A 21,127-nucleotide genomic window follows, 5' to 3' on the forward strand; every position below is an offset into this window, starting at 1 on the left:
GTTATGATGATGGGGGAGATTTAATTAAAAAATACATGACATAGTAAAAATATAGAGCAACAATAGGAAGAAGAAGAAAAAGAAGAAGATGATAATGAAATTTATGGAGAAAAATTGACTATAAAGTTTTGATTTTGCTTTAGTTTCTCATTTTATTTAACCATATTTCTATTCGAAATTTAATAGATTAATTGTTATTCATTGTAAAAATTAAAAAAAATTACCATTCATATTTTGTTACAGCAAAAATAAATTAAATTATTAAATAAAAAATTTTCAAAACAAAAACAGTAATTATAAAAACAAGAGTTATGCATCAGATATCATTCCAGACTAAATAACTGCCCCAAACAGCTCTCTCCCCAAGAGAGAGGGTGCATGCAGGCCCCACCTTAAATATTCCTATTTTTGAAAGATACGATGTAATTTGCCAAAAGGGCGATTTGTGAGCCGCCTGCCTCTGCTGCTGCGAGGCTTTTCCAATTACCGCCACTCGAAATGAGAGGTTCGAAGTGTTCAATCGACACACGCTTCTGATTCTCTCTCAATCGCTCCCATTCCCTGCTTTTTCTTGCTTCGCCGGAGCCGAAGTTGGCGGCTTCTAGGGCTACTGAACGCTCCAATTCCCAACCATGGCGATCGTCGGCGTTCTAGCTTTGCAGGGATCTTTTAACGAGCACATCGCAGGCATATTCTTCTTCTTCTTCGCTGTTGCTACCTCCTTTTGTGGTTAGGCGTTTCTGTGGATGATTATCTTCTGTTGTTTTTATTTTGGCGCGCAGCTTTGAGAAGGCTCGGAGTGAAGGGCGTAGAGATAAGGAAGCCTGAGCAGCTTCTTAACGTAGCTTCTCTGATTATTCCTGGCGGGGAAAGCACCACCATGGCCAAACTTGCGGAGCTCCATAATTTGGTTTATTCCTCTTTCCTCTAGATGTTGCATCGATAAGCTAACACAAGAACAAGCAAAAAAGTTTTGAAACATCTTGCATTCAATCGTGTTATTAGCAGAAATGTAATCTTTAAAACTTGGTGTGAAACTGCTCGATTCTATTGAACCCGCCATAGATGTTTAGACACCTTAAATTTAGGAAAGAATCATGTAGCTTAGGATTAGAATCGAGTGTAGTATTTATCTTGTCGTATTTTTGTATATTTTGCAGTTTCCTGCTTTGCGAGAGTTTGTTAGAATGGGGAAACCTGTATGGGGCACCTGTGCAGGGCTCATCTTTTTGGCAAACAAGGCTACTGGTAGTTTTCCTTCCTTTTTTAATTTTTCCTCAACATCTCAACTTCGTATGTTTTTTTTCCCAAACCCCACCTCCAACACATCAATAAATGCTTGAAATTTGTTCTAAACTTGATATGGGTACGTGTATTTTCAGGACAGAAAACTGGTGGGCAGGGACTTGTTGGAGGCCTGGATTGTACTGTTCATAGGAACTTCTTTGGCAGTCAGGTAACGCTTCTTGGTTTCTCATGTTGGGTTGTGATTATCAAGATGCATGAGAAATAACTAGAGGACAATTGAAACTCGTCAATTGTCAATTGGCACAGAAGGTGTTTAGGCATCAAATTTGCATAAAGCTATCTCTGCTCGCGTGGCATTGTAGCAGACATGAATTTTGCCCTTTCAGTCATCCTACATATTGAATAAGCTTCTGATGTTTTTTTGAACCATGGCATGTTGGAAAAAATATAGCCATAAAGAATCTGGGGAGCTAAGATACTTGTTAATGGCCATTGCAGTCCTTCGGGATTTTTTGAAATACGTTATTTCAAAATTCATTTGTCTATTGCCTCAAATAATGACTTTTCCCCAATGAGAATTTCCTTACTTGATTTAAAATTCTTCATATAGTTAGCATTATGAGATCTGCTTAAATGAAGTTTTAGTTGAAGCATGGAGTTCAGAATGCAGAATCCTCGATGGTTATATTTGTACTCAAGCTGATGCTGATCCAAACACAATTATTCAAAGAAGTTCTGCTTAGTGGTTGATTCCAAACGTTCTGTTTTCCCCCAAATTACATATGACCAGTATTAATATTGAAGTTCGCTTTTATATTCACTGTCCATTTCTCGAGTTCAAATTTTCCTAATTTAAGATCGTGATTATCTAGCTTCAAAGCTTTGAGACTGAGCTCTCGATACCAGAGCTAGTGTCTTCTGAAGGTGGTCCGGAGACATTTCGTGGAGTCTTCATCCGAGCTCCTGCAATTCTTGATGTGGGCCCAGAAGTCCAAGTGCTAGCTCACTGCCCCGTCTCTTCAAACTCTAACTTGCATTCAAATTCCTCTGGTGAAGGCAAAGAGGTTTGTTGTTATTTTATTCTGCCCTCAGAGATCTCATATGAACTATACACTGCTAGTGCCTCTATTTTGAACACTTAAGGCCGCATTTGTTAGCCATTTGGGTTTGTTGCATTTGTGTTTTTCATTTTTGAGACTTACCCTATAATCTCTTAATTTCTCGCAAGGATTTTCATATTTCTTAATTAAAAGAGTTGAATTCAAAAACAAAAACAAGTTTTTAGAAACTACTTTTGGTTTTTGAAAACTTTAGTAGAAAGTAGATGATAAAGTACGGCATTTAGAGGTGGAATGAGTGATTATAGACTTATTCAAAAATAAAAAACCAAATGGTCAACAAATGAAGCCTATATTATTATAATCTGTATGTATGAATTAGAAATTTCAAACTGTATGTATGTCGGTTGTGAGACCGTTCAGTAAAATTATAGCTTCACTGGAATTCTAGAGTTTGCTCCTCTTGCGTTTTGTTTTCCTCCTAGCCCTTCACATTGTGGTTTGAATATCTCAGGAAAAAGATTCAGAAAGGAAAGTGATTGTAGCAGTGAGGCAAGGGAACTTGCTCGCAACTGCCTTCCATCCTGAATTAACATCAGATAATAGATGGTATAATGGAGTTTTAACTTGAAATACTACACAGCATATTGTGTGATCATCTCAAATGAGTTACAACGATGGGTTATGCAGGCACAGTTACTTCCTGAAGATGGTTGGCGATGTTGAAGAATCCTCAAGTAGCATAGCAAGCATAGGAGTTAACAATTCGACATTCGAAAGATCGAAGACCGACCTTCCGATTTTTATTTAGTTTAAACCAAATGAACCCCACCTCAACCCAAAGCTACACTTCCAAAGTTTCCGATTTTTATTTTGTTTAATCTATCTATTCTGCAGTTTCCACCATGTTTTATCTTCCTTATGTTAAGTTTACATGGAGTTTAATTTGAAAATATCCATCTCCTTTTGACTGGATTAATCATTGTTGGAAAAAAAAACTGCTGTGTAAATAATTCCAAGTTGTTGGGATGCTAAGAAATAGAATTTAATATTTCCTATTATTTTGAATAGTTGATTATAGGCTAAATTACATTTTTGTCCTTGAAGTTTAAGTTTAGCTTTTATTTGATCTGTAAAGTTTTAAAAGGGATATTTTAATCTTCGAAGTATAGAAAATAGTTCTAAATGGTCATTAGATTCAGTACAAAAATTTAACATGTCAGTTAATTGTTGATGTGTATATGCTTCAAAATTCTTCCTCTTACGAGTATGTTTGGACATGATTCAAGATTCAACTAAAGACATGTTAATGGTTTAAAAAAAGTTATTTGAACCTCCTTCCCTTTACATTTACAACCTAGCATTTTGAAGTATGATTATGATTTTTTTCCCTTTCTAATTCAACTACATATGGGGATAGTAATTCAAAACTTCAATGTCTTTGGTCAAAATTTTAATGCTAGTAGAGCTATGCTCAACTTGATAAGAATTTAAGTTAAATTATCATATATTACTAAAAAATAATTATTACTCCAAATCATAATCATGGATGTTGTGGGAGAATGACTATAGATAGAATAAAGCCTAAAATTAAGATAAAGTAGAATCCAAAATCAAGATAAGGTTAGATAAGATAAGATTTGATCTAACTTTGGGATTGGGAGAAAGTCATATCCTAATACTAGGAGGGTTAAATCTATCTAAATCTTAGTAGGATTAAAATAAATCATAGATCCAATCTTCCTATAAATAGACCATCATGGCTTCATATATGAGGTAAGTTAAAATTTTGACTTCTTCTCCATTCTTTAATTCTCTTACCGAGTTAGGCATCAAGCTCTTTTTCATTGTTTTTTCCAGGTTCTCTATTTGTCGTTGGCGGCACGTGAAAGTTAGGTTTGTTTCCTTATCATAATTTTTGCATCAACAGATGATGCTGTCTATGAGGACGAAAGTGCTCTAATTTCCTATTCCAAATATTAAAGAAATCAAGACTAGATGAACTTGTTTGCGATCTAGTCCAAGGAAAAAGTCTTGTGGTAAAAGACATTGAGAATTTCACATTATATGGTCATAAACCAAAGAAAATATCGACAAACACTATGTGGGAAAAGCCTCTTATGGTAAAAGACATAGGGGAGTTTCAACCCATAGTAAAAAACCAATCAAAAGACAAATCTAGAGGCTAGAACAAACAAGATAAATAAAATGTAAGACACTGGGGGCTTAGATTGGAAGAAAAAAATATAAGATTTCTACCAAATTATGGAATCTCAGATAAACACTATTTTCATCTAAAAAATTTTCTAATGCTACATTGAAAAATTAATAGCAAGTTTATTTATATCTCATGTTATTTATTAATATCTAAATCATGCATGACATAATCAGTTTGTTATAATCCTTTGTGATCTTCTTTGTAACATTTGTGTATTCTAGTACACATTACTCTAAGTTGAACTCAAGTTTTCGGATAGTAACATAAAAATTGAACCACGAATTCCAACTTGGGAGTGGGGCTTAATGTTATTGATGAATTTTGACTAGCTAGAATAAAACATCAAGATGAAGTTAAATAAGATAAAATTTGATCTAGCTTGTTTGAATTTAGGAGAAAGTCAGATCCTAATCCTAGGAGGGTTAAATCTCATATCTAAATCCCGTAGGATTAAAATAAATCCTAGACCAAATTCTCCTGTAAATAGACCATTATGGCTTCATATGAGGTAAGTTAAATTTTAAACTTCTTGATTCTTTAACTCTTTTAAAATTAGATGAGTTTGCTTGGTCGGATTTTGTATCAACCATGGCCAAACTTAGAATAACATAAATAATTAGATGAAGTAAAACTTCATAGTATGTATTTTATGAATAATTTGCTATGATCGAAAAGAAAAACATTCAAATCTCTCCTCCGTAGGTTGTTAAAGAAGAGACGAAATCATGCAATTTTTAAAAATAACCCACTTAATATTTATTTCTTTTTCCTTTTTTTTTTTTTTCTGGGTGGGGGAATCTCAGACTCAAGACTGCATGGGCCATAATCCGAGTAGGCCCAATGAAAGGCCCAAAATGGTAAAGGACCCATTTTCACACCGTAAAATCCGTGGAGAAAAAGGACCCAAAGTTCCCCTAATTTTCACAAACAACCGAAGTTTAACAATGGCTTCATCCAAAAAGTCAAGTACCGAAGCCAAGAGCAAAGAAGCGGGAACCTCAAAGCCAACTCCCAAAACCAAGACCCACAACAATGCCAGAAAATCCGACAAGGATGATTCGAACAAGAAGAAGAAGAAGAAGAAGAAGATTAGCACTATCAATGGCTCCGTCAAGGACAACGAGGCGTTAGCTACTTCTCCTCCAGGCTCAGCCTCAGCCTCTGAGGAGGTCGATGCCGATGAAGACAGAGCCGAAACCACGAGTGGAAAACCTAACACCTCAAAATCGAAGAAAGTTCAACGGAACCATGTCAAGAAAGAAGAGAATGGTTATGCTGCCGAAGAAGAAGAAGAAGCCGAGGAGAAGATTTATAAATTCCCTATGCATCGGATCAAGAAAATCATGAGGGACGAAAATTCTGATTTGCGTATCAATCAGGAAGCTTTGTTTCTCGTCAACAAAGCTTCGGTAAGCCCTCAAACACCACCACAAACGCACGCACCCAAAATTGATCAATTTTAGCTCGATTCAAGAATTAGGTATTTTTCTTATTAAAGTGGGATTTTCTGTTTCCGCAAACTTCGTAATTGTTGCAGGAGATGTTTCTCGTTCAATTTTGCAAAGATGCATATGCGTGCTGTGCTCAGGATCGCAAGAAGTCTCTTGCTTACAAGCATCTATGTAATGTTTCTATTCTCTATTCTGATGCTGCTGTCTATTTTCCTTTGTTGTTATAGCGTACCCATTATCATGCTTCATGTTTATTTGCATCTCTGGTGTGGACTCCTACTGTTTTGCCTTTACCCTTCTTGTCTAGTTTTCTAAAGAGAAAGTTATGTAACGAAAACAACAAATCGAAGAGAATGGTATGTGGAAACAACAAATCGAAGAAAATAGTATGTGGAAACAACAAATCGAAGAGAATGGTATGTGGAAACAACAAATTGAAGAGAATGGTACGAGAAAATATTGTATGGAGGATTAATTTCTACGTTCATTTGAGTAGAAACAGTACAAGTATTTATATGAAAAATAAGAAACTATCCACTAATGCATTATCTTTAAATTTCTATCACTTACCTAGAAAAACTTCCTTAATCAATCTACTCAAACATTATGCCACTATTCTCTAATTTACATTATGCCACTATTCTCTAATTTAGGAGGCACTATCCTAAATAAAAGGCATTAACTTCAATTAAATAAAAAACTAACTTAATTAATAACTTGCAACATAAGTTTTCACTAATTTTTAACAAGTTAGACTTGTGAATTATATTTCAAATGCAATTATATTTTTAAATAATGGTAAAACTTGGACCTGAAAACAGTTGAGAGGACCTAGCTTTACTATCGTGTATGGTCATCATGACAGGGCTTTACCTTTTTATGAGCCGAACTGTTTCAACATGTGCTCCTTACGAATAAAGGGGGGCCAGATTTAAGAATGACCCATTTTCTTTTTCTGGGTTCACTGCAAAAAAAATAACAACATGATGGTCATCTATTTAGTACTGAAAAGGAAGATATCATGATCATGGTCATAGTTTAACTTTAACACGGATTGTGACCTTAGATTTAGGTTACTCTAATTACTTGGTTAAGGGACATGAATTATTTGAGCCTCTATCTATCATATTATTGTGTTGTGGAGGATTACCGATTTGTATTATCTGTGTGCCTTATGCTTTCAAAGAGAATTTATATAGCGGCTGAAAGCATTAGATAAATCATATCACTAAGCCACACTATGTCTGGCTTAATGATTTACTCACCCAAATTATGTCTACACATAGATCCCCAATATGAGGAGGAAGAATAAAGAACCCGTGGAAGGAAAGTTGTTAAATCTGATAATTGAGATGGATATAAGTTGGTTGGGGAGGAGGAATTGGTTTTGTCCACTGTTTTTTCTTGGTATAAAATGAAGTACCTTTTCATTTATTTCAGCTCATCTTTTTTAGTTAGTAATTGATGCTCCCTTATGTAATCACCTTTTGATATTTGGGATTCTCCCTGATTTCATTTATAAATGAAACGTTTCTTTTATCGAAAATAAGTTGGTTGGGGAGGAGGGCTGAAACTGTTATCAGCTCTCCTTCTTTGGGACAGAAAGAGAGAATTGGAGTAGTATATATTTGGGTCCAAAAGAAAAATTGGAGAAGCAAATATTTGGGAGTTGAAAATGGGGAGGGCAGTGTGAATCTATTATGAAATTTCATTTTGATTGAACCTGGAGGAGAGAAGGAAAACTCATGGATCTCTTCCTTAGTTTTGTTATCTAATACATATTTCAAAGTGAATTCAAATATCTATCATCTGGCTTGGCGATTTTATCAAGATGATGCCGGAAATTTAATAAGCCTTCCGTTTTACTTATTGCTTCATTTTATCTGCTATTGCGAATACTTTCACTTGTGAGAATTCTGAGGATACTTTTATTTGTTGACCACATTTTGATGGTGGAAATGTGGGGGGTAGAAAGGAAAAACATGGAGGCCCTTTCTTCTATCCCAACCCGAGTAACCTATGTAGCTGAGACAATTTGAATGTTTGATCTATTAGTGTCAAAACCATAGAGCTCTCTTCCACTAAAATTTGGAGATGGGAAAAAATCCCTTCTTTAAGTAGGAAACGGGGAAACATGTGTGCGTTGAATTGTTTATTAAATAAGCATCCTCCATTCATTTTGTTCCTTGTTTGAGCATCATTGAATTTCTATGCATGTATAGTTTTCAAAATGTTCAAAAACTTTGAAAGTGAACTTAGGTCACCAATAATTGACATGCACTTCCTCTCTTAAGGTCAAAGGTTCAATCATCGCTTTTCGCAATTGTTGTACTCAAGACTATATTTACCAAAATCTCATCATAGATCATTTTTTATCCGATTTAGAATCAAAACTTTAAGGTTTCACTTTCTTTTTGGATAATTGCCACCTTACTGAGAGGACATTTTTTATCAATTACCAAAGCATTGATTTGGATGTAAGAATTTCATCGAAATAGTAGTAAGATTCCCCTTTGTTGTTGCAGCATCAGTAGTTTGCAAAAGGAAGAGATACGACTTTCTTTCAGGTATGTACACAAACCTTTTACATAATGCTCAACTAATGCTATTGTTAAAAGAACAATTGCAACGTGTGACATTTTTAGGGATAATAACTAAGTCATTTTAAAAAAATTGTAAATATATCAAAGTCTATCAATGATAGACTTCTATGGCTGATAGACTCTTACTAGCAATATAGTCTATCATTGATAGACTATCTAAATTTTGCCATATTTGTAATTTTCTTTTTACATTACGTTATATTTGTTAATACTTTAGATTTGATTGTTATATTTACAACGCTTCTTTATTAAAAAGATGCTTCGTCGTCTCTGAACTGATAGACTCCTTATATAACGTTAAAATGTTTTTTTTTTCTCGGTCCCAGATTTTGTTCCAGAGAAATTAAAATTCGAAGACGCATTAAAGGAAAGAAACATGGCCGAATCAGGGAAAGACTAGGCATCTTCGTCTTTTAATTTGAACACTCCTTTTTGTTCTGTGGATGTGTAATATTAAGGTATCTTGTCATGTCAATGGGTATCCAAGGAAGTTGGACACAACATACACTTTTTTTTTTTTTTACCTCCGTACAGTTCTGTAAGTTTATTAACGACATCTCAAATCTAACATCCATTCTAACATCATTTTATTTTTTTGCATTTGATGAAGTAAAATTACTTATTTTAGTTTTAATTTGATCCATGATTTACTGATAATAATAATAATATATTCATCATCATCATCAGGTCAGTGTAATATGATGATTAATTTTAGTTATTCTAAAAGAACATCTGCAATTTCGTCCCACTATTTGTGATTGGTTAGATATGTCTCTTCTCATTGAGATGGTACGTTGAAATTTCTTTTATTTTTCATCACCATAATTATTGTAAAATGACTAAATACAATCCTTTTTAGTCTCTTGAGTTTTAAAATAGGTATGTTTGATTGTTGTGTTTTTAAAATGCAACGTTTTAGTAGTTAGAAAAGGTTTAAAAGGTCCTGACGTAATGTTATTTTATTATTTTAACTAATTATAGGGTTAGTTTCAAATATATGAAGATGAATCAAAATATTTATAAATATAATAAAATTTTACTATTTACGATAGATTGTGATAGACTACTATTTGTGTCTATTTGTATCAATATAGACTCATCGCTGTTTATTCTAGATAAATTATGATATTGTGTAATTATTTATAAATATTATTAATAATTTTGTCATTTAAAATAATTTCCTATAATTTTATATGATATTTTAAGTTAGAAAAAAAATTGAGAGAGGAGATCGTTTTTAACAATTTACTCCAAAGGTTATCGAATGGGGAAGAAATTTGGAGATGGAAATAGTGTTTATAGGTTAATTTTTTAAAAATAAAAATAAAAAATCAAAGGGTAACTAAATAGGATTTTAAAAAATTATATTTTAAAAATTTAAGAGCTAAATGTGATTATTCTTTAGAACTCGAGGCTTAAAATTGTACATTTGGGATTTAACACAAGCTTCAAAATTTGGAGACAGATTAATTGTTTCAATATTATTTGTAGTGTTGTACCACTACGTATCTTGTAAGATAAATTTCGTGCCAAGCTTATTTTTTGCTGACAATTTTCAGTTTCGAAACCATTTTATTAATTTTTTTTCCGGTTAAAATGGATGAATTTAGTGGAAATTGAACAAATGGCTAACAAATGTTTAATAGGTTAAGAGTTCAAATTGAAGAATTCAATGAAATTAAAAGTTTACGAGTTGAATTGTTAATAAAAATATTTTTGCCTTCCATAAACTATCAAGCGTTACACGGACTTTGATCCAAGTATTTCAGGGAACTAATATTGTTCCAAATCTATTTGCTCAAAAGCAGAAAATAAGAACAAAAAACCATTATCTTTATATTTAACTCCACCAATTACACAAGTTAATAAGCTTAATGAAAAGTTGGATATATTTTACAGTAAACCCAGAAATGAAATGAATAAATTCTTCACAAAGCTGAAAAGATCATCGAAGTGCAGAGTATTGATTAATGATCCTCCACATTTACCTCGTAGCTCAGGATCATCCCATAATTCAACCAATGAAACAATAGCTCTTAAACCAATTCAGCTCAATATACTGCACAAACATGGCAAATTTTAGTAGAGAATCACATGTTTTTTCTAGATATATTTGTTAATTTCTGTATATTATTTAGAGGGAGACAGAAAAAGAGAACTCACTTGTACAAGTAAGAAGCAATGCCAAGAATTATACAGAGAAGAATAATATCAATGCAGAAGTTTTGGCTGGTTCTCACCTTCAAATACAAAACCACAGTAAAAAAGAAAAGGTTGTTTGTTTAAGACAATGCTTGCTGTAATAAAATGAGAACTCGTTTGCATAAGACATTAGTTACCTCATAGAGCGTTTCCTTCAGCCTAACATTGGTATTTTTCATCTCATTAGTCACCTTGTCTACCTGATGAAATAAAAAACAGAACCAGCTAAGACTAAGAGACTTATCATCTACTAATCTTCACTAAACAAACATCTAAAACAATACCTTTGCGTCGATCTCGTCAATTAATGGAACTTGCCTGTCCAATTCCTGGTCAAGTATAAAACCAATTAGTCAACCTCAGGCAGAGTAATTAACCATCCAATTTGTATATCTTTCTCTAGCCGTTTAAATGACCAATCAGCACAAAAACTTAAGCTATTGGGTTGGAGAGGTTATTACCTCGTTCATATCATGGGCAAGATTTTTCAGCATATCCAAACCTTCAGATATGACATCGAGACCTTGGTCCTACAAAGATGAAGGAAACAGAGAGATCATTACCAAGCACGACCTCAATGTCATAGCAAAACTGATAAATTATTGGATTGGAAAAACATTGAAAGGATTAGATTCTCTAACTTACTCGTAAAATGCCATTCGTTTCATGTTTGATAATTTAGGCCCTGTTTGGTAACTATTTGATTTTTTGTTTTTGAATATTAAGTCTAAAGACACTACTTCCATCTCCAAATTTCTTCATTTATTATCTACTTTTTATCAATGGTTTAAAAAACCAAGCCAGATTTTGAAAACCAAAAAAAGTATCTTTTAAGACTTGTTTTTCTTTTTGAAATTTGGCTAAGAATTCAACCATTGTAGTTAAGAAAAATGTAAATCATTGTAAGTAATGATGACAAAATAGACCTAATTTTCAAAAATAGAAAAAGAAAAACGAAATGGTTATCAAATAGGACCTTAGGTGTTGAGTCTACTACAAAATCTAGAATGAGTTTAGAACTAATTCCCATTGTATAAAAATGGCAAAGAAACTCACATGCCTGTTTCATCTTCCGCATTTCATACTCATTTCGAAATTGGCTTGATTCTTCATTTTGCTGGAAATACTCGCTCTCAAAGTTTCCATCTAAAATGGGGTCGTAAATAATCAAAACCCAAACAACAAAATGAACAACCAACATAGCTCTCGCTTTGTTAAGGAGAAAAAAGTGTAAAAACCTGATGAATCAAACTTGATATTGTTAGATGAGGAGGAGGGCCCCCATCCTCCAGATTGTTTGGCTCCTGTGGTACTCCCATCTGGTATGGCTTTAATCTTCTCTTCAAGCGCAAGAACAAGATCATCTCTGACCTCGAGCTCTTCTTTTGGAACCCCTTTAACCTGTTGTCATAATACATAAACAGCCACATTTTGTTGAACTTTCACAAAATATTAGAAGAGATTGTTTTATATTGGAAAGGTTAAAAAAAGTGATAGACTCCAAATAAACTTATAACTTTGGTTTTAAAATGAGAGTTTTTTTGTACGGATGATCCATTCACAATCGCCTTTATAATAATTGACCCACCCCACAAATATTTGTGAGGGACAGGTTATAAACGTGTTTGGGTCATCCGCACAAAAAACTCTTCAAGATCATCACAGTTGAAACACATTGAGCTTGGGTGTGCTAACTTTAATAAATTTTCTTTTATGTATTCTTTAACATGAGAATGTGAACAGAATATGAGTTACAAAAAGTTCGGGAGAATGTCCTTGTAATTAGGATGGGAGAGAAAATTTTGTGTGATTATAACACATTTTCGTATTTTGAAATTCTTTCCGGTGGGTCACAAAATTTCTTAGTTTTTAAGTTTTTAACTGTTTCCTAGTTTTGTTATTTTCTTTTAATTTTACTTTGTCCCAACAAATTCATGCCTATTAAGAGAAAATGAAACCAAAAGAGACAAAGCCCGAACTCCAAATTTCAATTTCAAATAAACAAAGAGAGGGGAAAATTTGACCTTCTTGTGAGCCAATTTACGAAGCTTAGGGACTTCATCCATCAATCGAGCCTTCTTCCGTCGAACCTCAGCGTTCATCGCAACTGCAGCAGCCCTATTCTTCTCAGATAAGGCAACCTCAGATTTCTAAAATGAAATGAATCTTGAATCAAAACAACAGGATAGAATAATAGGTAATAGAAGAAGAAGAAGAAGAAGAAGAAGAAGAAGAAGAAGAAGCCGAGAATGGGAAAAACCTGGAGAGCGGCTTGGATTTCGAGTTCGACGGCTGCGAAGAGGCGAGCGAAGGCATCGTCACCATAAGCATTGAGCTCACGCTGTTTCTCGACATCATACTTTTCATATTTCTTGCAAATGGAATCAACTCGGAAGATGATGTCGATTACCGTCATTTTGGGATGAAGAAGAAGAAGAAGAAGAAGAAGAAGAAGAAGAAGAAGATTGAAGCAGAAATTTTGTGGAGATACAAAAATGGGTCGAACATTGTTTCTTCTTCATTTCTCCTTCTTTCTTTCTCTCTCACAGCCTGAGATGTTCACCGTACAACCCGCTTACGAAGATGCAGGACCAAACACCCCCAACGACCACCATCGCCGTTCGCCACTAACCGTATTTAGAAAATTTATGGTTTCTACGAGCTGTTCGATAGGCAATCTAAGAACATAATTTTGAAAATAAGTGATTCAAAGAAAACAAAACTTATATTTCATATTTTCAGATACTAGAATATTTAGAAATTAAATTTTAATTTAAATAAATTTTAATAATATATTTGAAAATATATTCAATTACTCAATAAATTTAATTGAATATAAATTATTACGGTATAACTATCCAACTTTCTAATACACCTGATAAGACCGTTACTTCATCTATCCAACTTTCTAATACACCTGATAAGACCGTTACTTCATACATGCCTAAACTTGTATATAGACATTTGCATTTAAAATTAGAAAAGACTGTTTTATTAAATAAAGAATCAAAACAAAGTTTTATGCTCAAATTTTCAAAACATCTTGAACTGGGGTACCCCTAAAACATAAATTCTAAAATAAGGAAAATTAATTGAAAAAGAAAATCTCTAACCCCTCAACCCTATCAAAATCAAGTTCATGAAAATGGAACAGTAAACCATGAAAATGACACAAGAACTCATATGCAGAAGCATCTAATTAGTCTCTTTGACACTGCCACGGGTTTCTCTTATCAGTCGCCCGAGTATCTTTGTCCTTACCTGAAAAATATGTAAACATAAAGGTTGAATATAAAATACTTGACCCTATTATTGGGATCAGTCTAAATAATCACATGTAGTGAATGCATGAGGTTAGTGGGACATACATACTGTAGCTATTGCTGGATGGCTAACCAAGAGGATAGCCTATCTTGCCCTAACTCGCATGTCTAGTGCCTGATGCCACACCGTCAAATAATGGAAAAACACGAAAGTGAATATGTGTAACATCCCGAATTTTAGGATTTAAGTTAATTATCTAAAATTTTTGAGTTTAATTTTCCCTTTCATTTGGAAAATTTGGATTAAATTGAAATAATTGAAAAACTTTTATTGGTTAAATTGAATTTAATTGATTAGATATTCGAACGGTTGAAAATATTGAATTTTGCTTTCCTTTGATTTTGGATTTTAGGGCCAACTTAAAAAAAAAAAATTAAAAGAGATAATTAATTTCATGTGGTTTTGAATTGATTTAAATATTTGGAAGGATTTAATTTGTATCAAATTGATGGATCTTATGCCCTTTAATTTTGGTTTTTGAGGCCTAAATTAAGATAATTTGAAAAGTTAATTGATTTATAAATTTAATAGAATATTCAGAGGTTTTGGAGATATTGTGGTAAAATATTTTATTTATCTTTTCAAAATTTGAAAAAAATTAAAAGAATTGAGATTTTTTTTGAAATTAAATGAGAGTGAAAAGAGGTCAAAAATTGAGGAGAAGACAATTCGGTTTTTAGCGACAACTTCCACAAAATTGTTGATTGCCAGAGTTTGAACCGTTGGATCGTGCTCAAATTTGGCCAGTCTGTTCGAGACATATGGAGTTTCCTTTTGAACGGTTGAATCATTGTTTGAAGCTTTGGTTTGTTTGTAATCGCTGCTGAATAAAATCTGTAAAATTAGAAATTCTCCTTCTCTCTCGCAAACCCTCCTCATGCAAGACCCTCGCTACTAGCTGCTAGCCTAAACAATTTATGCCGTTTGACAACAATACCCACTACCTATCTATAGTATCCACGAGCCGACGCGCCATCTACCACCACTGTCCGATCTTTGTCAGAATCTTGAGAAAAACCTTGGATTCAGATTTGGAAGTTTTGAGGCATTGACCATAAAGCTAGAGACCATTTTTCGTTTTGCAGAAAATTGGTAAAGATCGATAAGTTTTGGGTAAGTTGTTTGTTGGTTATTCTTTTGGATTGTGAGTAATAGTGAAAAAATTAAGTTATTGATTTTGGATTTAATTCTTGATCAGATTGGCTAATTGAATCAAGTTTTGGAATTTGTCTTGGACCAAGCCACAACTTTGGGTTGATTCAAGTTTTCCAAAGGTTTTAAGGAATTATTTACGTAGACTTTTGTGACTAAGTTGAGGTAAGTGGTACTATTACCGGCGCCTTTGTGCCAGGCGACCTAGATTAGACCTATAAAGTTAACTAATGGACTTTTGAAATATGATTTTGTTTGTCATTATGTTTTGTGTATTGCATGGCAGTTACAAGTATTATGAACATGTTCGAATTTCTAATCAGTACTGATATTATGTATGTGATGCATGAATAGACTAGTAGAGCGGTTTATTGTCTCGCCTTGACGCATGTTTTATTTCAGAAGACCTATAGGTCTAGTTTCATATTTGACGGTGTGCCTATGGGCCGTTAGACATGCGTGAACCGACAAGTTTACATTCATGTTATTATCATATTTGACGGTGTGCCTACGAGCCGCTAGACATACGTGAACCGACAAGTTTACGTTCATGTTATTATCATGTTTGACGGTGTGCCTATGGGTTGCTAGACATGCGTGAACCGAAAGGTTTACGTTCATGTTATTATCATGTTTGACGGTGTGCCTACGGGCCGCTAGACATGCGTGAGCTGATAGGATTACGTTCATGTTACTTTTATTTTCATGTTTCATGTTTTGACGACGAGCCTACGGGCCGCTAGACATGTGTGAACTGATAGGTTTACGTTCATGTTATTATCATGTTTGACGGTGTGCCTATAGACATGCATTTCAAGGCAAGATAGTACGTCTTTTGGTTTTCCTTTCATCATCAAAAACCGATGTAGCTGTATGAGCCACGGGTTATCTTTCTTTGCTCGTGGATGCATAGCCTGAACCCGGTAATGGGATCACCTACTGAGTATTTTATACTCAACCTTTCTTAATTTATGTTTTTCAGGTAATGATAGGAACGGACTGGTGGGTGACGAGAGAGACCTGTGATCGTGCCATATGGGACATGTAAATCACTTCCGCTCAGTTTACGTTTTCAAGCTATTTAAAAGTTTTGATTTGAAACTCATTGTTGGTCAAAATTTTATTTGTTTAAGTTATTTTTTTTTCACTATTTTAGGGGCCCCGAGCAAAGATTTTACTTATTTGATATTTATTTTGGAAAACTGTCTTTATTATTGTAATGAAATTTATTTTCTTCAATGGTCAAAATGTTTTGAATGTAAATGTGTAATTATGAGTAATGACCTTTATCAGAGTACTCAAAAGGTCAGGTCGTTCCAATATGTGTATTCACATAATCGTAACATGCAAATAAATATATCGGTTCACGCATATCTAGTGGCCTGATAGTGCACTGTCAAACATGAAACTGGACCCGTCGTTTCACTGGAATAAAATATGCATCGTGGCGAGATGATAGATCACCCTTACTGATCTAACATGCATCACATACATAAATTTCATAAATAGTCCCACATCACAAATCATAACATAACATATAGATTTAACATGCTCATAATTCTCATAATTTTCATGCATAAAAAAGGGTAACACATTTTAATTTATGCTACCAAAATCCAATAAATAACATGATAATTTTGAACTAGGGCGCTGGGCATGAAAACACCAGTAATAGTATCATTTATCACAGTAATAGGCCTAAATAAAATCAAGCTAACCATGTAAAATCCTTGAATCCGAAACCACTTCCTAAATCAGGAACCAAACTTAAAGTTAAGACTTAAACCCAAATTCAAACACCAAATTAACCAAATAATCCCTAACACTACCAAATAACCTTATCCAAAGTGCAACTAAAACCCAATCCTCTTCTAAACAATGAATCCAACCTAGACAAATATCAAAAATTAAGAATTAAAACTCAACTTTCATCCACCAAAATTGAACCAAAAAGGCCAACATAATGTGGATAACAATGGAACAATCCTAACATCTATTGGGCATTCGAGCTATACTTCTAATACTTACCAAATTCTCATAGAAATCGACTCCAACCCGCTGAACAACACACCATTGTTCTCCAAACTTTGCATCCAACCTAAAAAATTGAACATAAATCAATTAATAGGCATAACTATAGGGTTGAAAGCCCTAACGTAGAGGAAGAAAATAAGACCAAAACTAGAAATTAATTTAGGAAATGTGCGATACCCATACAGTGGAAAATTCTAGAATAATTACAGAGGCCAAAAAAAAAAAAAAAAAAAAAAAACAACTTACTGTAAAATTAATCTAGGTTCAACATGCTAAAAAATATTTCCAGAGAAAAGAGAAAGAGATCTTACTTTTGTAGAAACCTCGAATGAAAATCGCTAAAACTCCTTGGGATTGTAATCAACACCACCAATAGGTTTTCTTTCTATTCTTTGAGAATACCTGGTATTTTGGTTTGTGGAAACCAATTGAATATGGGAAGAAGGTGGAAAATTTCTTCTGGAGAGAAACGTTTCTGTGTTTCAAAAATCAATTCACCTTTGCAACTCACTCCTTCAAACAAATTGTGCAAAAGTTTTATCAAAGGTGAGAGAGAGAGTGAGATGGGGGAGTCATCCCATGTTTCTGTTAACTCCCTACGTGGGAGTTAACTTTTAATATAAAATTAAATAAATCAATTAATTTAACGATTAATTAAATTAATAATTAATTAAATCTTATTTAATTAATGATTTCATTTAAATCATATTTAAATAAAACATCTCTTACATAATTTATAGTTTTAATTCAATTAATCAAATCAAATCAAATCAAATCAATAATTAATTAACTCTCCAATTAATTAATTACCAAATTAAATATCAAATATCTAGTTTAGTCTACACTTAAATCATATTAAATTGTATTTCTCTCATAACCTATAGTTTTAACGTGTATCAAATACACATTAATTTTAATCTATAGTTTTAATATGAATCTACTTCATATTAAATTAATATTCGAACTCTTTCAAATATTTAACTTTTTCATAAATTAATTTTGAATCAAATCCAAAATGAAATTTATATTATGAAGTTTAATTAAAATATAAATTTTATATAATAATGCATCATTGTACATTATATTATTTCCCTAAGTGAATTTGAACATTTCAAACTCTATTCAAGACATAGTTACCTCAATTTCCTTAACAAACTATGAAGGGAACCTCATGGATCTACAGATTAGAATCTCCAATTATATGAGATCAATTGACTAAACTCATTAACCACATTAATCAATATTTGATGACTGTGGGTACACTCTAGTAAAGACCCACAATTGGGCTCTTCTTACTGCAGATATATTTCTATATCAACAGATATAGACAAATAACAACAATTAGTCCTTCACGAGTGTTCGTAATACCAGTTCGGTTAAATTATCGTTTTACCCTTGGGTTATCTCTGTATCTTTAAGTACCACTGCTCCTCTACTGAACAAACTGTTCATGGTCCAACCATTAAACAGAAACCCTTCTCGGGTTAGTGAGAGGGCAGGGTCCTTTGTTCAAGTCCCAGAGACATTACTTAAGGGAACACTCATTTACTTACCCTAAAGTCGGGAATGAGTGAAATCCATCTTGTATTATTATGTTCCCAGCTCCCCACTTGGTCTTGTCCCCAAAATGGTAGACTTATTGAGTTGGCGAATTGACCACTCTCACCCATGAAAATCAAAGGACAATCCTTTGTGAACAGGAGTTCATAATAGACTCAGAATTAAGACTAAGTTGCCTAGGTCATCCTATTGAAATAGAAACATAACTAGTCAACGGTGTTACATCTAGTGGTTATCATTTCACAGTCCAGTCTTATGCAAATTCATTGTATAGGATACCTCCATTCACATGTCACCTACACAAACATATTGGATCATTGCGTTTGTATCAAATACAAAGTAGGTCATATCCATAGTGTTACTAGGATAAGGTGCACAACCTTATCTCTATACTATAAAACCTTTAGGTTGTATCTTGAACATTGATCTTTGTATGTCTCTGCATACAGTTCAAGACTCATAAACAACCTAGGACGTTAGTTTATTGGATTTAGGGTTATTAAGACAAAATGCATACAACAAAATCAATAACACTTATTGAAATAACATCGATAACTCTTTATTGATGACAATACATTATTTACAACTCCAAAAACACAACACTGCCAAAAGTCCAGACACCACAAAAATGGAAACCTTGGTATTCTTTGTTGGGATGAGAATCCATAGGAGTTGTGGGCTTTGTGTTAATTTTGGGAGAGAGAGAGAAAGATTTTGAGAGGAGAAGAATTTTTCCAGAGAAAACGATTTAGGGATTGAAGTTCTTGTTGGGTTGTATGTCCTAAAATTTGCAGTTTCTAAAGTTAAACATTTTCTATTAACAATAAAGATGTTATTCAACATTTATTCAATAAAGTTGTTATTGAATTTGTAAATTACACTTATAAAGACTAAATCTAATAAACTAAGATCCATGGCTATTATATGAATACTTGAACTTTATGTGGAGACATAAAGATGGATCAAGTTCGAGTAAATAGCCAAAATGGTCTATAGTATACGAATAAAGTTGGGTGCTTTATTCTGGTAACACTATCAAATGCGGTCCACTATGTAGTTGTTACAATTTGTTGTAAGAGATAGAGTAAACTAACATGTAGTGGAAGAAATCAAAATCAATAAAACTCTAATTTGAGTTTGAAAACATGCATAAAAACAGTTTTCAAAAGAGGGTTTCAAGAACTCATTACCTTTGATGTAAACCCTTCAAATTCCAGCTGATATCCACGAATTTGACCTACAATCTTTCAGTAGACCACCAAGAGGAGCTTCTCTACTATCCTCAGATTTGAAATGTGTGGTAAAAACACTGAATTGAGACGATTGGGTTAAGGAAGGAGAGGGTTTTGAGAGCAGAAAAAAATAGAATTTCTGTAATTGTTTCAGCATGCATAAGAGCCAAATTGAAGTCAAGCACTTCAATTTATAACCCAAACTCATGCAATTCAGATTGCATGATAGATGTCACCTCAACTTTCATTGAAATTGAAGAGGCATGAGGTGGATTAGTGAGTGGGATTGGATTTTCCCACTTTCTTATCCCTTTTTATTCATTTTTTTTATTAAAATTTGATTAAATAAAACTTCATTAATTTTTATTTTCCAAAAATCAATTTTCAAATTAAGTTTTATATTTTGAATTTAAAAAAATTCAAAATTACAATTGATCAAATTTCTAAATTTGAATACTATTTTCAAAATTGAATTAAATTGGATAATTAATTTAACTAATTTAATTAATTTAATTTAATATCAAATATATTATATTTCATCTCATCAAATATTTAAATCATTATTTAAATATTTTTGAACTCTCTAATTTTGTTTAATTTCAACAAAATTAAATGTCTTAATTGTATCAAATACAATTAATTAAAACCTTAATTGAATTTGAACACTTCAAATTCAAAACCCTAATTTCGAATTTGAACATTTCAAATCGGTTCAATTCACTAATCCAAGACATAAATTATGAGCTAGTAGAGGGACCTTATGGACCTATAGATCATGAGCTCCAACGATTTGAGATTAAATGACTAAAAAACTCTTTAGACCGAAATAATCAATATTCGTTAACTACCGAGACACACCACTATAACTCGATAGTTGCACTATCCTCATTGTAGATATATTTCAGTCTACTTTAACCATGATTAGTAAGTCGACCCTTCCCAGGTTGTTCGTATTCACAGCTAGGTCAAAATAACCGTTTTACCTCTGTAAATACATCTTGCTTCTTAAGCTCCCACTAGTCCTCCATTGAACAATTGGTTTATA

At 33.1% G+C, this 21,127-nt stretch overlaps 3 protein-coding genes across 5 annotated transcripts; 2 read left to right on the forward strand and 1 right to left on the reverse strand.

The window, feature by feature from the left end:
* The first annotated feature begins 325 nt into the window (after positions 1-325).
* On the forward strand, positions 326-3,367 carry PDX2 (pyridoxine biosynthesis 2). Its single transcript, XM_039044373.2, has 7 exons — positions 326-687; positions 783-910; positions 1,161-1,248; positions 1,383-1,456; positions 2,121-2,312; positions 2,821-2,915; positions 2,997-3,367. The coding sequence occupies exons 1-7, from the start codon at positions 633-635 to the stop codon at positions 3,115-3,117; spliced, it is 753 nt and encodes a 250-aa protein (XP_038900301.1). The 5' UTR covers positions 326-632; the 3' UTR covers positions 3,118-3,367.
* Positions 3,368-4,073: 706 nt separating this feature from the next.
* NF-YC10 (nuclear factor Y, subunit C10) lies at positions 4,074-9,212 on the forward strand. Of its 2 annotated transcripts, XM_090306454.1 has the most exons (5): positions 4,074-4,202; positions 5,328-5,933; positions 6,062-6,146; positions 8,501-8,542; positions 8,905-9,212. In XM_090306454.1, exons 2-5 carry the CDS (start codon positions 5,340-5,342, stop codon positions 8,976-8,978), a joined length of 795 nt encoding a protein of 264 aa, XP_090162580.1. In that variant the 5' UTR covers positions 4,074-4,202; positions 5,328-5,339; the 3' UTR covers positions 8,979-9,212. The 2 variants fall into 2 exon arrangements, with proteins under 2 accessions (XP_090162580.1, XP_038902902.2); XM_039046974.2 differs by lacking the exon at positions 4,074-4,202 and having other exon boundaries at positions 4,892-5,933.
* A 1,129-nt stretch (positions 9,213-10,341) lies between these two features.
* LOC120088799 (syntaxin-71-like) lies at positions 10,342-13,480 on the reverse strand. 2 transcript variants are annotated; one of them, XM_039046240.2, is made up of 9 exons: positions 13,041-13,480; positions 12,805-12,930; positions 12,019-12,181; positions 11,841-11,926; positions 11,242-11,310; positions 11,065-11,109; positions 10,918-10,980; positions 10,742-10,818; positions 10,342-10,637 (listed from the first exon to the last, which is right to left on the reverse strand). In XM_039046240.2, the coding sequence occupies exons 1-9, from the start codon at positions 13,194-13,196 to the stop codon at positions 10,625-10,627; spliced, it is 798 nt and encodes a 265-aa protein (XP_038902168.1). In that variant the 5' UTR covers positions 13,197-13,480; the 3' UTR covers positions 10,342-10,624. The 2 variants fall into 2 exon arrangements, with proteins under 2 accessions (XP_038902168.1, XP_090162144.1); XM_090306018.1 differs by lacking the exon at positions 10,342-10,637 and having other exon boundaries at positions 10,738-10,818.
* Positions 13,481-21,127: the final 7,647 nt, after the last annotated feature.

The sequence above is a fragment of the Benincasa hispida genome, chromosome 10 (assembly GCF_027475165.1).
Source record: "Benincasa hispida cultivar pf3 chromosome 10, pf3_genome.v1.1, whole genome shotgun sequence".
Taxonomy (NCBI): Eukaryota; Viridiplantae; Streptophyta; class Magnoliopsida; order Cucurbitales; family Cucurbitaceae; genus Benincasa; species Benincasa hispida.